Source organism: Carcharodon carcharias, chromosome 5 (genome assembly GCF_017639515.1).
Source record: "Carcharodon carcharias isolate sCarCar2 chromosome 5, sCarCar2.pri, whole genome shotgun sequence".
NCBI lineage: Eukaryota > Metazoa > Chordata > Chondrichthyes > Lamniformes > Lamnidae > Carcharodon > Carcharodon carcharias.
The window spans coordinates 199015114-199028920 of record NC_054471.1 but is presented as its reverse complement, the minus strand read 5'-3'; the positions used below and the strand labels follow the sequence as shown (position 1 = coordinate 199028920).

Here is a 13807-nt window from a genome sequence, read left to right as displayed (position 1 = left end):
ATCATCTGCCTTTTAATGTTGCCTCACATAGCTGATTGGCAAACTTTTCTAATACTCCTGTGAAGCACCTTAGAACATTTTAGCGTGTTAGCTATTCTATATAAATTCTGTATAAATATAAATAGTATTGTGGTAAATGGATAAGGACATGTGATCTGATGCAGCAAACGATTTATGGCTTAAGTGAGCTCAGAAACTTTCATTTTCAGAATCTTTTATGCTGTGTTATTATCTTCAGCCACCAAATTGTTACATACATTACGTGCAGAAATTTGAAGGATTAGTTGATCCATGCTGTGCCAAATTACTTGCTCCAATTATGAATATAGCTGTCTGACACAATCTGAAATTGAGCTTACTGTTGGAACTTTTCATTCCCATCTATCATTTTAGTGGTAAAATTTATGTATAGTATTTGTTAGCCTGCTGCATTTCTATGAGTATACTTAGCTAGATTGAGAAGGGAAAGAGATATTGAAAGACATATCACATTTATTAACACATGTATAAACACGTATAACATTTAAAGTGTACTGTCGACTTTTGAAGAAGTAGAAAATATGATCTGACCTATAATTACGATTAGAAGATAGATGAAGTTATATTGAAGTTTGTTTGTCTTCCATTAACATCCTAAGAACCATGGGCCAATTTATCATTGAAACGACATAAGTTCATCATATCAACACCAGACCTAAATATTGTTTCTTTTACAGGTTTGGACTCAGTGGAATTCACTATGTGGATGCTGGTTTTCTTGGATTTAAGCCATATTTTGCTGCTCCAAGAGCAGGAACAGTCTGGGTAGGTTTGTTTATCATTTTACGGAGAGTTAAGGAAAGTGTATTGAAAGCAGTTAAATAATGAATCTAAATGGGGTAGAGGAACAAAGGATGTGGGGGTACAAATATACAAGTCATTAATGTAGCAACCCAGATTAATAGGGCCATAAAAAAAACATGCATTAGACTTCTTTTCAAATCTAGAAATAATGCTAAATTTGTATCAAACCTTGGTTAGACCACAGCTGGAATACTGTGTGCAATTTTGATCTCATATCATAAAAATGATATTAAGCACTGGGAGGATGGAAAAAAGATTTACAATAATGATAAAAGAAATGTAGACGTATACTGGTCAGGTTTATGAAGAGGCTGAGTCTCTTATCTCCTGTAAATAGAAGGCTGCAGGGTCACCTAATAGAGGTCTTTCAAATTATGAAAAGTGTTAATACAGTAGACACAGATAGAATTTTCCCACTTATGGGGAAGAGTAAAGCTAGAGATCATCAATATAAGATAGTCACCAAGAAATTAACTAGAAAATTCAGAAGAAATTTCTTTAGCCAGAGCATGGTGAGAATGTGGATCTTTGCACCTCAGGGTGTAGCTGAAGTGAATAGAACAGATGCAGAGATGAAGAGATATAAATAAACAGGGGAGATTTTTTCCCGTGGAGGGGAATTGTCTGTTTTAGTGCTGCTCTTCACATTTGTACCCATTCAAAAATACATTATTAGAGAAAAGCGTGAACAATAAAGTTACTTTGTTTATTATGGCCTTATTAAAAGTCATTAATGGTGAGCTGGTGTATTCAACATCTGCAAAGTCAAATAAAAAATGCTGTTTTCTTCTAAATCAGACCTGACAGTGAGTTTAATTACTAGGAAGAGCACCAGTACCTCTAAGTAATTTGGTGTGTCTTGACCAATTTCACAAATCTCTGCAATTACCATATGAGCAAGGGTTTAAAAGTCCACGAGGCAGTGAAAATAAGGAAACCAAAGAATATGCATTTATATAATGCCTTTCATGATCTCTGGATGTCCCAGAGTGCTTTACACCAATGAAGTACTATCTCTGGAGTATAGGAGGCTAGGAATTCTGCGGTGAGTAACTCACCTCCTGACTCCCCAAAGCCTGTCCACCATCTACAAGGCACAAGTCAGAAGTGTGATGGAGTACTCTCCACTTGCCTGGATGAGTGCAATTCCACCAACACTCAATAAGCTTGACACCACCCAGGACAAAGCAGCAAGCTTGGTTGGCACCCCACCCACAAACGTTCACTTCTTCCACCACTGATGCACAGTGGCAGCAGTGCGCACCATCTTCAAGATGAACTGCAAGAACTCATCAAGCCTCCTTAGACAGCACCTTCCAAACCTACAACCGCTACTATCCAGCAGGACAAGGGCAGCAGACACATGGGAACACCACCACTTGGAAGTTCCCCTCCAAGCCACACACCATCCTGACTTGGGAATATATCGCGGTTCCTTCATTGGATCAAAATCCTGGGTCAAAATCCTGGAACTCCCTGCCTAACAGCACTATGGGTGTACCTACACCACCTGGACTGCAGCGGTTCAAGAAAGTAAGCTTACCATCACTTTCTGAAGGGCAATTAGGGATAGGCAATAAATGCTGGCCCAGCCAGTGACGCCTACATCACATGAATGAATAAAAAAAAGTCAGTTTTAATGTATTTTGATAAGTTACTTCCCACAACATGTCAGTTGCTCAATAACAATTTCTGTCTCCAGTATTTACCAACATTTTCAATCTCTTTTTAAATAAGAATTCCCCAGCCCTGCCCGTAATTTTCTAATGTTATTCCTTTTCTCTCTCTGCCTGTCCTGCTACTTCTCCATCCAGGAAAACAGCCAATCCCAGGAGTTGCTGGAATATATTCGTCCTCCATCAAAATTATCTCCCCAAGAGACACCCTAATCTTATTCAACATGCATGTGGTCGGAAATTCAGCAGATTTGGAAATAAACCTGCATTATTGGGACCTAAACCTATATTTATCCCTACTTAGTGTGATCTTCCATTTGAATTATTAATATAATCTGCCTTCTGTCCCTGTTATACACATACAAGATGTGCATGATCATAAAGTTGTCTAAAAAGCCTATGTTTTTGAAATATTTCTCCTCATTCATTAAGAAGAAATTTGCAACAGAATGTTATTTTGTTAATTCCTGTCTTTAGATTTTGTACATCGGTTTATTTCTTAAAGATCCTGTTCTTGTTTTTTGCTTGTAGAGTATTTCTGGCTCTGACTGGTTGAATACCTGTGTCTCAGGAGACAATACTGGAGAAGTGATAGCTGTGATCCTTCCAGACTGTATGAACAACACAATGAATATCAAGCGACCTAATGAGCGTCGTTTTGTAAGTATATAATAAATAACACGTTGGCCGTGTCTGATTTTTAAGACATTTGATTTACAATCATGGAAAGAAGCTGATTTAGCAGCATAGAGCTTAATTTGTAGAGTATGTATTTAACACAGAGTGTATTCTGTATTTAAAATATCAATATGCAGAAGTATGAATTATAATTGGAAACAGTTATTTTATTCGAAATCAATAAAACAATTCCAAAGATACTGAAACAATTTGTCCATATGCAGCAAGACTTGGACAACATTCAGGCTTGGGCTGATAGGTAACAAGTGCCAGGCAATGACTATCTCCAGTAAGACAGAATCTAACCATCATTCCTCAGTGACATTATCATCGCTGAATCCCCCACTATCAACATCCTGGGGTTACCATTGATTAGAAACTGAACTTTAATACTGTGGCTACAAGAGCAGGTCAGGGGCTGGGAATTCTGCGGAGAGTAAGTCACCTCTCCAAAGCTTGTCCACCATCTACAAGGCACTAGTCAGGATTATGATCTTCACTTGCCTGGATGCAAGCAGCTCCAACAACACAAGAAACTCAACACCATCCAGGACAAAGTAATCCCTTTGATTATTTCTTAAATTACCAATCAACCATCCAACTGGCTAAATGCAAATGAATCAAAAGGATCAATGAGGAAAGCATCCAGTTCCCATAGTAATTTTTAAAAGCAAACTTAAAATAACTTTAACATGCTTCTCTTATTGAATTGTACTGTTGCTTATTCACTATTATTTGTACAGCCTATTTATAAAGCTGACCTCGTTCATCACAATGCTACCAATAGCATTTCAGCTGCCACCTCAAACCTAGAAGAGAAAGAGGCCAGTGTCCAAATGAGTTCTTCGGAAATGGGGAAGGAAGATTTAAATTCCAGTCCTGTCACTGAACCAAAGATTTATAGTGATACAGTGAAAAAATACTACCTAATGTTTGATGATACCGACCTGGTGAGTAAAAATAAATCTGCATCCTACTTGCATCATGTTTCATTCAGTAATTTGCTATGAGACATTCGCATTCGGCCTATTTAACCTACAAAGTGCTTGGGTCTGTGTGTGCCTGTGTATGCAACGCTTGTTCATATCCCTTTCAACGTGCCACTTGATGTTGTGATGGTGCTTTATGACAAGTTTCTGGATTTTGCTGCTGGAGTCACGGCAATGAACATAATTTTTTAACTTAAATTTTCACAATGTTTTATTTAAAACACTGTCAGCAGATAATGAAAATTTTTTTTTAAATAAATGTAATGCTTTGTACATAGGGAAGGGAGTACATTGGATGCAGCCCATTGATCAAGCTGCTTTAGTTGAAGTGGTTTAGCTGCACGATACACAATACGCAAGTACAATTAATCTTATCACAGGGACTGCTTCACCTGCAATGAATTAGCTGCTTACGTGGCGTAAACACTGTCAACATTTGGACTTGTGAGTAGGGTATAATCTCTGATTATGAAGACTGTGGGGTTAAATTTTCAATGTCAGTGGGAGAGGAAAGCTGGAACTATCAGGCTGCCCATTGTACAACCTGCCGGATTTTCCTTACTGATGCAGTAAATATTGCACCTCCACTGAATTTAATAATTTACGCCTTGAATTTAGCTAGCTGGTTAGGGTACATTTAAAAAAAATTCTTTTGAATCCATTAGTTGAGTGTTGTTAGTTCTGGGGTAGCGATTCTCGGAGAGGTTACCCAGGAGCTTACAGCAGGCCAGAGTATTTTTGTGTAATCAGAGGAAGAAATGATTGCCCCACAAGAATAAAATAAAAAACTTTTTGGCCCATTTTCGGGATCACCTCTTAGCCTGCCCAATGCCTGGTTAGCCTGCTCCACATCAGAGACTTAATAGTGAACTAAGTTTCTTTCCTGCTTCAGGCATGAGTGTTGGCCACCCAGTTCAAAACCCACTCAACATTCATGTTGGGGTGGGCCAAGAGCGACTAGTGAGGTGAGACTTGATTTTTCAAACAACATTTTTGGTAGTCTGTCATCTCACTTTCTTACATACAAGGGATTGTAGATGTCTACCATTTACAAGGCAAAAGTCAGGAGTGTGATGGAATACTCTCTTCTTGCCTGGATGAGTGCAGCTCCAACAACACTCGAAGCTGGACACCATCTAGGATAAGGCAACCTGCGCAATTGGCACTCCATCCACAAACGTTCACTCCCTCAGCCACTGACGAACAGTAGCAGCAGTGTGTGTACCATCTACAAGGTGCACTGCAAGAACTCATCAAGGCTCCTTAGACAGCACCTTCCAAACCCACAACCTCTACCATCTAGAACGAAAAGGGCATGGGAACACCATCACCTGGAAGCTCCCCTCCAAGCCACTCACCATCCTGTCTTGGAATTATATCACCGTTCCTTCACTGTCGCTGGGTCAAAATCCTGGAACTTACTTCCTAACAGCACTGTGGGTGTACCTACACCACATGGACTGCAGCAGTTCAAGAAAGCAGCTCACCACCACCTTCTCAAGGGGCAACTAGGGAGGGTGATAAATGCTGGCCTAGCCAGTGACACCCACATCCTTTGAATGAACAAAAAAATGAAAAATGCTGATGTCTGGAAAGGTGTTAGAATTATCAACTGTTTGTTTAGTTGTGGGAACCGGTAGAGAACGCAGTATGTGTCATACCTGGGGATGAGACTAGGCAGGGAGCACAATGAAGAAAGTATGGCGTGGATGTAGGTTAGCTTGTGGTGTATGGTAGCAAGTGGGATCAGGCAGAGAGAATGTTAGATGTTAGGACTGGAAAAGATAAAATTGGCAGGGACTAAGAAACAGCAGTGGTGGTGCAAGTGAGAAGAAATACAGCTGAAGGTATGGATAAGGTAAAAATAGGACTTGAAGGAGACATGGAAAGGGTGGGGGGGTAGAAGGATTCTGTGAGCATAGTGAAGTGGATCAGGTTAATTAATCCAAGGGTGCCTGGCACTGAAATCCCTTTGTACTGCCTTTCACAACCTGTGTATGTGGTTGCCTTTTATGAGGCCCACATTCCCAAACTATTAGTTTACAGCTTTGTTTGGTGTAGGACCTTCACAGGAATAAAGACAGATCCTGAGACTTGGTGAAGGGGCAGGTGCTGAGGCCAGGCTGTTCCTGAGTAAAAGCCATGCAGCTGAACTGGTGAAGAGACTAACTGTAGGAGGGTGGTGGAGCCCGATCTTGTTATTGATTTCTAAGTACAGAGAGCAGCAAGTAACTATTGTATAGTCCCAGGAAACAAACTAAAACATGTCTGTACTGACAACAATAGGAGTGTCACAGTGTCATTTATGGCAAAGTGTTGATCAGGACTCATTGCACTTCTGAATTGTGGTGGACAGTTAAACAACTGACTGGAGGAGGAGGATCCACAAATATCCCCATCCTCAATGATGGAGGAGCCCAGCACATCAGTGCAAAAGATTTGCCACGCTCTTCAGCCGGAAGTGCCAAGTGGATGATCCTTCTCGGCCTCCTCCGGAGGTCCCCAGCATCACAGTATGTGTACCATCTAGAAGATGCACTGTAGGAATTCACCAAGGCTTCTTAGACAGCACCTTCCAAACCCACTACCACTACCATCTAGAAGGACAAGGGCAGCAGATAGATGGGAACACCACCACTTAGAAGTTCCCCTCCAAGCCACTCACCATCCTGTCTTGGAAATATATCACCGTTCCTTCACTGTCGCTGGGTCAAACTCCTGGAACTTACTTCCTAACAGCACTGTGGGTGTACCTACACCACATGGACTGCAGCAGTTCAAGAAGGCAGCTCACCACCACCTTCTCAAGGGCAACTAGGGATGGGCAATAAACGCTGGCCCAGCCAGTGAAGCCCACATCCCGTGAATGAGTTAAAAAAAAACTTTATAGCTCTACTCATAATAATTAATAATAGGAATTGTTGCCAAGGTATTACTCAAACCTTACTCAGTGGCACAACGGTGTGACTAAATTATAACAATAGGAAGGCCGAAAGAATTTTAACATGCTGTGGATCAATATGGACTACTTTTGCCCCATAATGATTATGTTGTGTCATCAAATGTACTTGTTGCAACGGGAAGTTAATTTTACTCAATGACATTTTTAGAAATAATATTTTCACATTACATTTGGGACACTTAAAACTGTTGCTTTAACATAATGAGGGAAGAGCATGAGTCGAAGTGTCTTAATAACTGCAGTGTAATGTGCATAGTATCAGTCACTTTTAATATTGCTGCTTGTTTAAGTCTAATTCTGGGAACAAACATCTGTCAGCTGGCTTTAGCACTACTACTATTCCTCTTCCTTTCAGCTTTTTCCATTTTACTTGGGATCACCACAATGCTGGTTAATCACCCTTCGCTACCTCCTCCTGTCAATCACCCTTCGCCACCTCCTCCTGTCAATCCAGCTACATTTAAGTCTCTTGCCACCAAACCTTTCTATCTGGTCTTAGCCCTTCCCCTTCTGCTTCTTCCTGGCAATCCCATCTCTATCTCACACTCTTCCATCATTGATGCTGCTAAATTGAGCTTCCTTATCCTGCAGCAGAATCATAAAGCCACAAAAAGCTGTATGTGGGTTTCTCTTAAAAAAAAATAAGGGCAGTACTTTCACGAAACACCGGAGTTGGTTCATAGACCAGAATTTTCCAGAATCTTACCAAAGCAGTTAACGATATTAAAGAAGCTGCCATGAAGTTTTTAGTTGCAGTCACACTGCTAACTAGTGCTATAATTGGTGATATTGAAGGTGACAATGAACAGACAGATGGATGTTAGCATGAGTTCAGTCTGTTGAATTGAAGGGAATATTTAATTAACTATAGCACAATAGGTATAGCACTACTTTCAGCTGAAATTTTCCTGAGAATGTTGGGAGGAAGTTGGTGTAGGACTTGGGAAGAGAGAAGATGATGGTAATTGATGAAGGTTTCAAATGAATTGAAGTGCTTAATAGAAGGAAAGGCACTCGGTCGTAGGGGAGAAGTCAAGGTTTGCCTTAGAGATAAAGACCTTGGCACTGCTGGAATAGTTTGAGCAGTGCTGGTCGTGAAATTATATAGTCTGAGGAGTCTTCAGCAGAAGGCAAGGAGTCCCTGCCTCTAAGTCATATTTCTCAGTGTCACAATGTTGATAATATACCCAAAGACTGCATGGGTGTGACGGGTCTTGTTTGTGAATGAGCAAATATTCTGGAGACAGATATGAAGGGGAAGGCATTGGTGGAGCACAGAGCGCTGGCCCACTACCATCCCATACAACAAACTGGTGAAATGGTATCCTGAGGTATTTTACTGTGATGTGCAATGGTGTTATAATCAGAAGCTGCTAGGCTGTGAAAAATGAATTTTTCTTTATATCATTGGTACTTGCTGTTGAGGAACCAAGATGTGCAGAATATATATATATATATATATATATATAGCTACATTCACATAGATAATGAAGCCAGTTCTGGCACAGACTGCAGACTGTAAGTAATGGATGTGCTTTATGGGCCATTGAGTTATACAAAAGAAAAAGCATTTGCCATTCTGTGAGTTGCAGTCAACAGGAAACTGGTGGAGTGGAATGGAATACAACAGATGGCATACCCTGGGCTGAGAGAGATTAATTTTTAAATTAATGAAGGATGAGGCACTTAATCAACAGAGTGCCTGTCAGATCAGCCATTAAGGCCATTGCTAGTGCCTTGTTGAAATTATTGGCTTTTTAGTAGCACTGCACATTCTTCGAAAGATCAAAGCTGCTCATTGAAGTGCATCACAAAGATAACCAAGACAATAAATTCTGTTACTTTTCTCAACTTTAAAAATGCCTAATTGCAGCAGTAAATCCAAGGACAATTTCAAGGTCTACATAATTCAAAAGCAAATTCCAGAAACTGCCCTTTTTACTGAGCTGAATTTCGTTGGGCATTTGAAGGTTAACAGCTGAATAAGGTTTCAATAAATGCCAAATTCATTTGGTTACTCAATGTAGGATAATCATTCCAAGAAAAAACTAGTACTGAATATGTTGTCTATTTTGTAACAATGACACAATAAAAATGGAATTGTTCATTATTATGCCTTTCTCTTTGTTAGCTGGCTGCATCACCAAAGGTGATGAAGTAATTTGGGAAACTGTGTCTTGCATCATTAACTCAGCAGCTGTCAAGTAGATTTGGTGTGTTACAAATCTGGGTGTGTACACTGTAGCCATCAAATAGTAGAATTTAAACAGATAAAGAGCCTGTGCGTTGTGAGCCTGTCGCAGTATACCCAAGTGGATCACAAAGGCACCCGTACAGAGAACTAGAAAGTAGAATTTCTGGTGGGTGCTGAACAGAGTAGTTTCAGTATTGGCGGTGTCTAGCTACAAGAAATTCTGGGTCATCCACAACTTGATGTCCAAAAAGCAGTCAAACAGGAAGACAGCAATGGAATCAAGGGTATTAGTGGAGAGGTAAAGCTGTGTATCATTGACATATATATCATATGCCTGTGTCTGTGTGTATGTGCGCAGATGTCTACTTTTTTATATGTGTATGTTTATTTAGGTATGCATATATGTTTGGGTGTGTACATATAACAATAACATTTATATTCCACATTTAACATAGTTAAACATCCCAAGGATCTAAGCAGGAGAAATAAGAATACAAACACTGAGTCACAGAAAGAGTCATTAAGCCCAATGACCAAACGCTTGATCAAAGTGGTAGATTTTAAGGAGCATCTTAAAAGAGGAGAGAGGCTGAGAGGCTCACATAGGTAATTCCAGAATTTTGGGCTAAAGCATTTGAAAGCACAGTCACCAGTATTGTAGCAATAAAAATTGGGGATGCTCAAGGGGACAGAATTGGCAGAGCACAGATATCTCGAAGGCTTGTAAAATTGGAGGAGATTACAGAAGTAGGGAGAGACACGTCCATGGAGGGATTAGGAAACATAAATGGGGATTTTAAAATTGAGACATTGTTGAACCAGGAGCCAGTGAAAGCAAGCACAGTGATAGGTGAATGAAATTTAAAGTGAGTTAAGATACGGACAGCTGGGTTTTGAATTAACACAAGTTTATGTACGGTGGAAGATGAGGCGCCAGCCAGAATTGCATTGGAATGATCAAGACAAGAGGTCACAAAGGTACATACATGAGAGTTTCAACAGCAGATGTGCTGAGGTAGGGTAAGAGGTGAAAACCTTTACAATGTGAGCAATAAAGGTAGAAGTAGGAGTATGTGGTCAAAAAATCAAACTAACACCAAGGTTGTGAACTGCCTTACTCAGCTTAAAATAGTTTCCAGGGATGGAAATGGTGATCAGGGAATGGATATTGTGAGAAGGAGCAAAGACAATAGCTTCAGTCTTCCTCAACACTTAGTTTGTGGAAATTTCTGCTCATCAGTATTAGATGTTGGAAAAGCACACTGACAATTTAGAGACAGTGGAAGGATCCGGGGAGGCGCTGGTGAGATGGAACTGAGTGTTGTCGGCATATATGTGGAACCTGAAATGTTTTTGGATAATATCACCAAGGGATAACATGTAGACAAGAAATGGAAGGGAGCCAAGGATAGATCCTTAGAGGATTCCAGAATTAACAATGCAGAAGTGCAAGCAGAGGACATTGCCTATGATTCGCTGGCTAAAATTCGATAGAAAAGATTGGAATTAAGCAAGTTAAAGTCCATTCATCTGGACAAAGAAGGAGAGGAGTTAAAGGAGGGTGATATGGTCAATTGTATTGAAGGCTGCAGGTAGATTGAGGTTGATAAGAATAACTAGTTGGTAATGGTCAGTCACAAAGAATACCAGTTGTAACTTTGATAAGAGATATTTCTATACTGTGCCTGTGCCAGAAACCTGATTGGAGGGATTCAAACGTGGAATTGCAGAAAGATGAGCACAGACCTGGGAGGCAACAATGTGTTCAAGGACTTTGGAAAGGAAAGGGAGATTGGAGAAGGGGGTGATAGTTTGCGAGGACAGAAGAATCAGGATAGGTTTTTGTGGAGAAGGTTGATGACATCAGATTTGAAGACAGCCAGATTTTGACAGTACCGAAGGAGAGAGAACCATGAACAATATCAGCTAACGTGGAGCTCAGGAAAGGAAGTTGTGTGGTCAGCATTTTGGTTGTGGAAGGGTCAAGAGAGCGGGGGTTGGGACTTAGGGACATTCAGCAGTGCAAAGTAGGATTCAGTTGCGCTTTGTGGTCCAACCAGAATTGTTGATGGATAGTTAAACCAGTTGAATGGATAGCCATGATATAAAAGTAGTGGTATAGCAGGGCAGTGGTGAAGGGAGTGAAGATTTAAGCTGTTGCAAAGGGTGCCAGTCATACGGGTTGCTTTACCCTGGATGGTGTTGAGCTTCCTGAGTGTTGTTGGAGCTACACTGATCCAGGCAAGTGGAGAGTATTCCATCACACTCCTAACTTGTGCCTTGTTGATGGTGAACAGGCTTAGGAGAGTCAGTCACTGCAGAATACTTAGCCTTTGGCCTGCTCTTGTAGCCACAGTATTGATGTGGCTAGTCCAGTTACATTTTTGATCCTCACCATCCCCAGCATGTTCATGGGGGATCCAGTAATGGTAATGCCACAAAGTCAATAAAAATGCTTAGATTCTCATTGGTTGGCACTTATGTGGCTCAAATGTGACTTGCCATTTGTAAACCCAAGCCTGAATATTGTCCAGATCTTGTGCATGCAGGGAGAGACTACTTCAGTGTCTGAGGAGTTGCGAATGGTACTGAACACTGCAATCATCAGCAAACACCTTCATTTCTGACCTTATGATGGGGGGGAAGGTCATTGATGAAGCAGCTGAAGATGGTTGGGCCGAGGACACTACCCTGAGGAACTCCTGCAGTGATGTTCTGGGACTGAGTTGAAAATGTGTGTATGAATGTGTGTGTGTCTGTCTGTGTCCCTCACTCTCTCACATGCATACTAAATGGGTATATATTGGCATAATCAGTCAGATCGTACCAAATCAAAATTCAATATGCTTAAAGAAAGAACTTGCATTTACATAGTGTTTTTGATGTCTCAAGGTGTCGCAAAGCTTTTTACAGTTGACAAATTATTTTGAAGTGCTACTGTTATGTAGGTAAGGTTAAAATTAAATTCAAAAGAAAAGTACTGCAGATGCTGGAAATCTGAAATCTGAAATAGAAATAGGAAACGCTAGAAATACTCAACAAGCCTGGCAGCATCAGTTCTGACAAAAGATTATCAACCTGAAACATTAACCCTGTTTCTTTCTCCACGGATGCTACCACGGATTCTAGCAATTCTTGTTGAAATTCGATCCTGTGGTTGTGTAGGATGACATTGTGCCCAGAAAGTTACTGATGCATGTTTGTAGTTATCAATATTAACTTTTGTTGCTAATGGTAGAACTGGTGTATATTTATCTAAACTGAATTTAATGTTGTTGGCAATTCACCTTTTACAATACATGGTCACATTGGTAAAAGGTATCTGCTCTAATTAAAACAGCAGGAATCTTTAAGGGCAATGAATCAATATATACTGATTGTTTTTTTAAAAAATCACTTCACAAAGTTTACCTGTCACTTGCCTTCAAAAGTAAGAATTTTTTTCTCCAATTATAGATTTAAAGCTACTGAGATTGTTAGGCTTTTTATGATTACAATTGGGCAGATTCAAATCCAGTAAAATGTAGAGGCATGAGTGGAGACTGTACTCATAGGTAGATTGGAGACCCTGTGGGGTAGATCAGAACAGTCAGAGGATATCCAATTCCAGAGGGGTTTGGTGAAGTAAGTAAACTGGATCCAGTAGTGTAACTATAAGTTAACCTCCTTGATCCAGCAATTCTCGCCTCCTTTTAGCTGCTGGGCTTCCTGAACTCAGCTGGCCAGCATTAAACTTCAGATGGTGGTTCAATATGAGACATGCAGTCTCGTTATAATATTTAACTTGGCAGCCTGCCTACCGGGAGCAGTTGGTTTCACCTGGTTTCACCTCCCCAAAAGACCAAAGTGGGTGGTTTGGGGTCAGGATTTAGATTTTCAACATGTTGAACTTTCCACCTGACCCAAACAGACCTATTGTGGGGGTATAAAATGCCCTCTTTTATATTTATACAGTATTTGATGTAACAACTGTTCACTACAATCAAACTGTTTCATCGCTTAAAATAGCAATGTCTAATGTTGGCACAATAGGTCTTTGTAGTGATTAGATGCCGTACTTTATGTGCAGAAAATAATTCCAATCTAATTTAAAAAGCTTTTCTTACTTTATAGAAGAGTTTCAAGAATCTGTTTTCCAGAGAGCCTTTCAAGAGAATGCAAACAGTAGACAAAGCAAAAACGTATCCTGACCGAATGCCACTAGAATCTGTATACAAGGTAAGTTGTGTATCACTGCTGCATTGTGCATAATGAAGATCAATATCTGCGATGGGTCAAAAGCAAAATACTCCGGATGCTGGAAATCTGAAACAAAAACAGAAAGTTCTGGAAAAACTCAGCAGGTCTGACAGCATCAATACGGGTCAGGGTTATACAGACTCGAAACGTTAACTTTGTCTCTCTCTCTACAGGTGCTATCAGACCTGCTGAGTTTTTCCAGCATTTTCTGTTTTTGTCTGCGATG

General features: G+C 40.3%; 1 protein-coding gene across 3 annotated transcripts in view; it reads left to right on the top strand.

Moving 5' to 3' along the window:
* gtf3c2 (general transcription factor IIIC, polypeptide 2, beta) overlaps positions 1 to 13807 on the top strand; it is a 115839-nt gene that overhangs the window by 94812 nt on the left and 7220 nt on the right. For all 3 annotated transcript variants that reach the window (XR_005943065.1, XM_041188262.1, XM_041188261.1), the window contains exons 14-17: positions 717 to 804; positions 3051 to 3179; positions 3941 to 4147; positions 13456 to 13560. Coding sequence is in view for 2 of the 3 variants with exons in the window: in XM_041188262.1 (XP_041044196.1) it covers positions 717 to 804; positions 3051 to 3179; positions 3941 to 4147; positions 13456 to 13560 (529 nt within the window). In the remaining variant the exon portion in view is untranslated. The remainder of the gene's footprint in view (positions 1 to 716; positions 805 to 3050; positions 3180 to 3940; positions 4148 to 13455; positions 13561 to 13807) is intronic.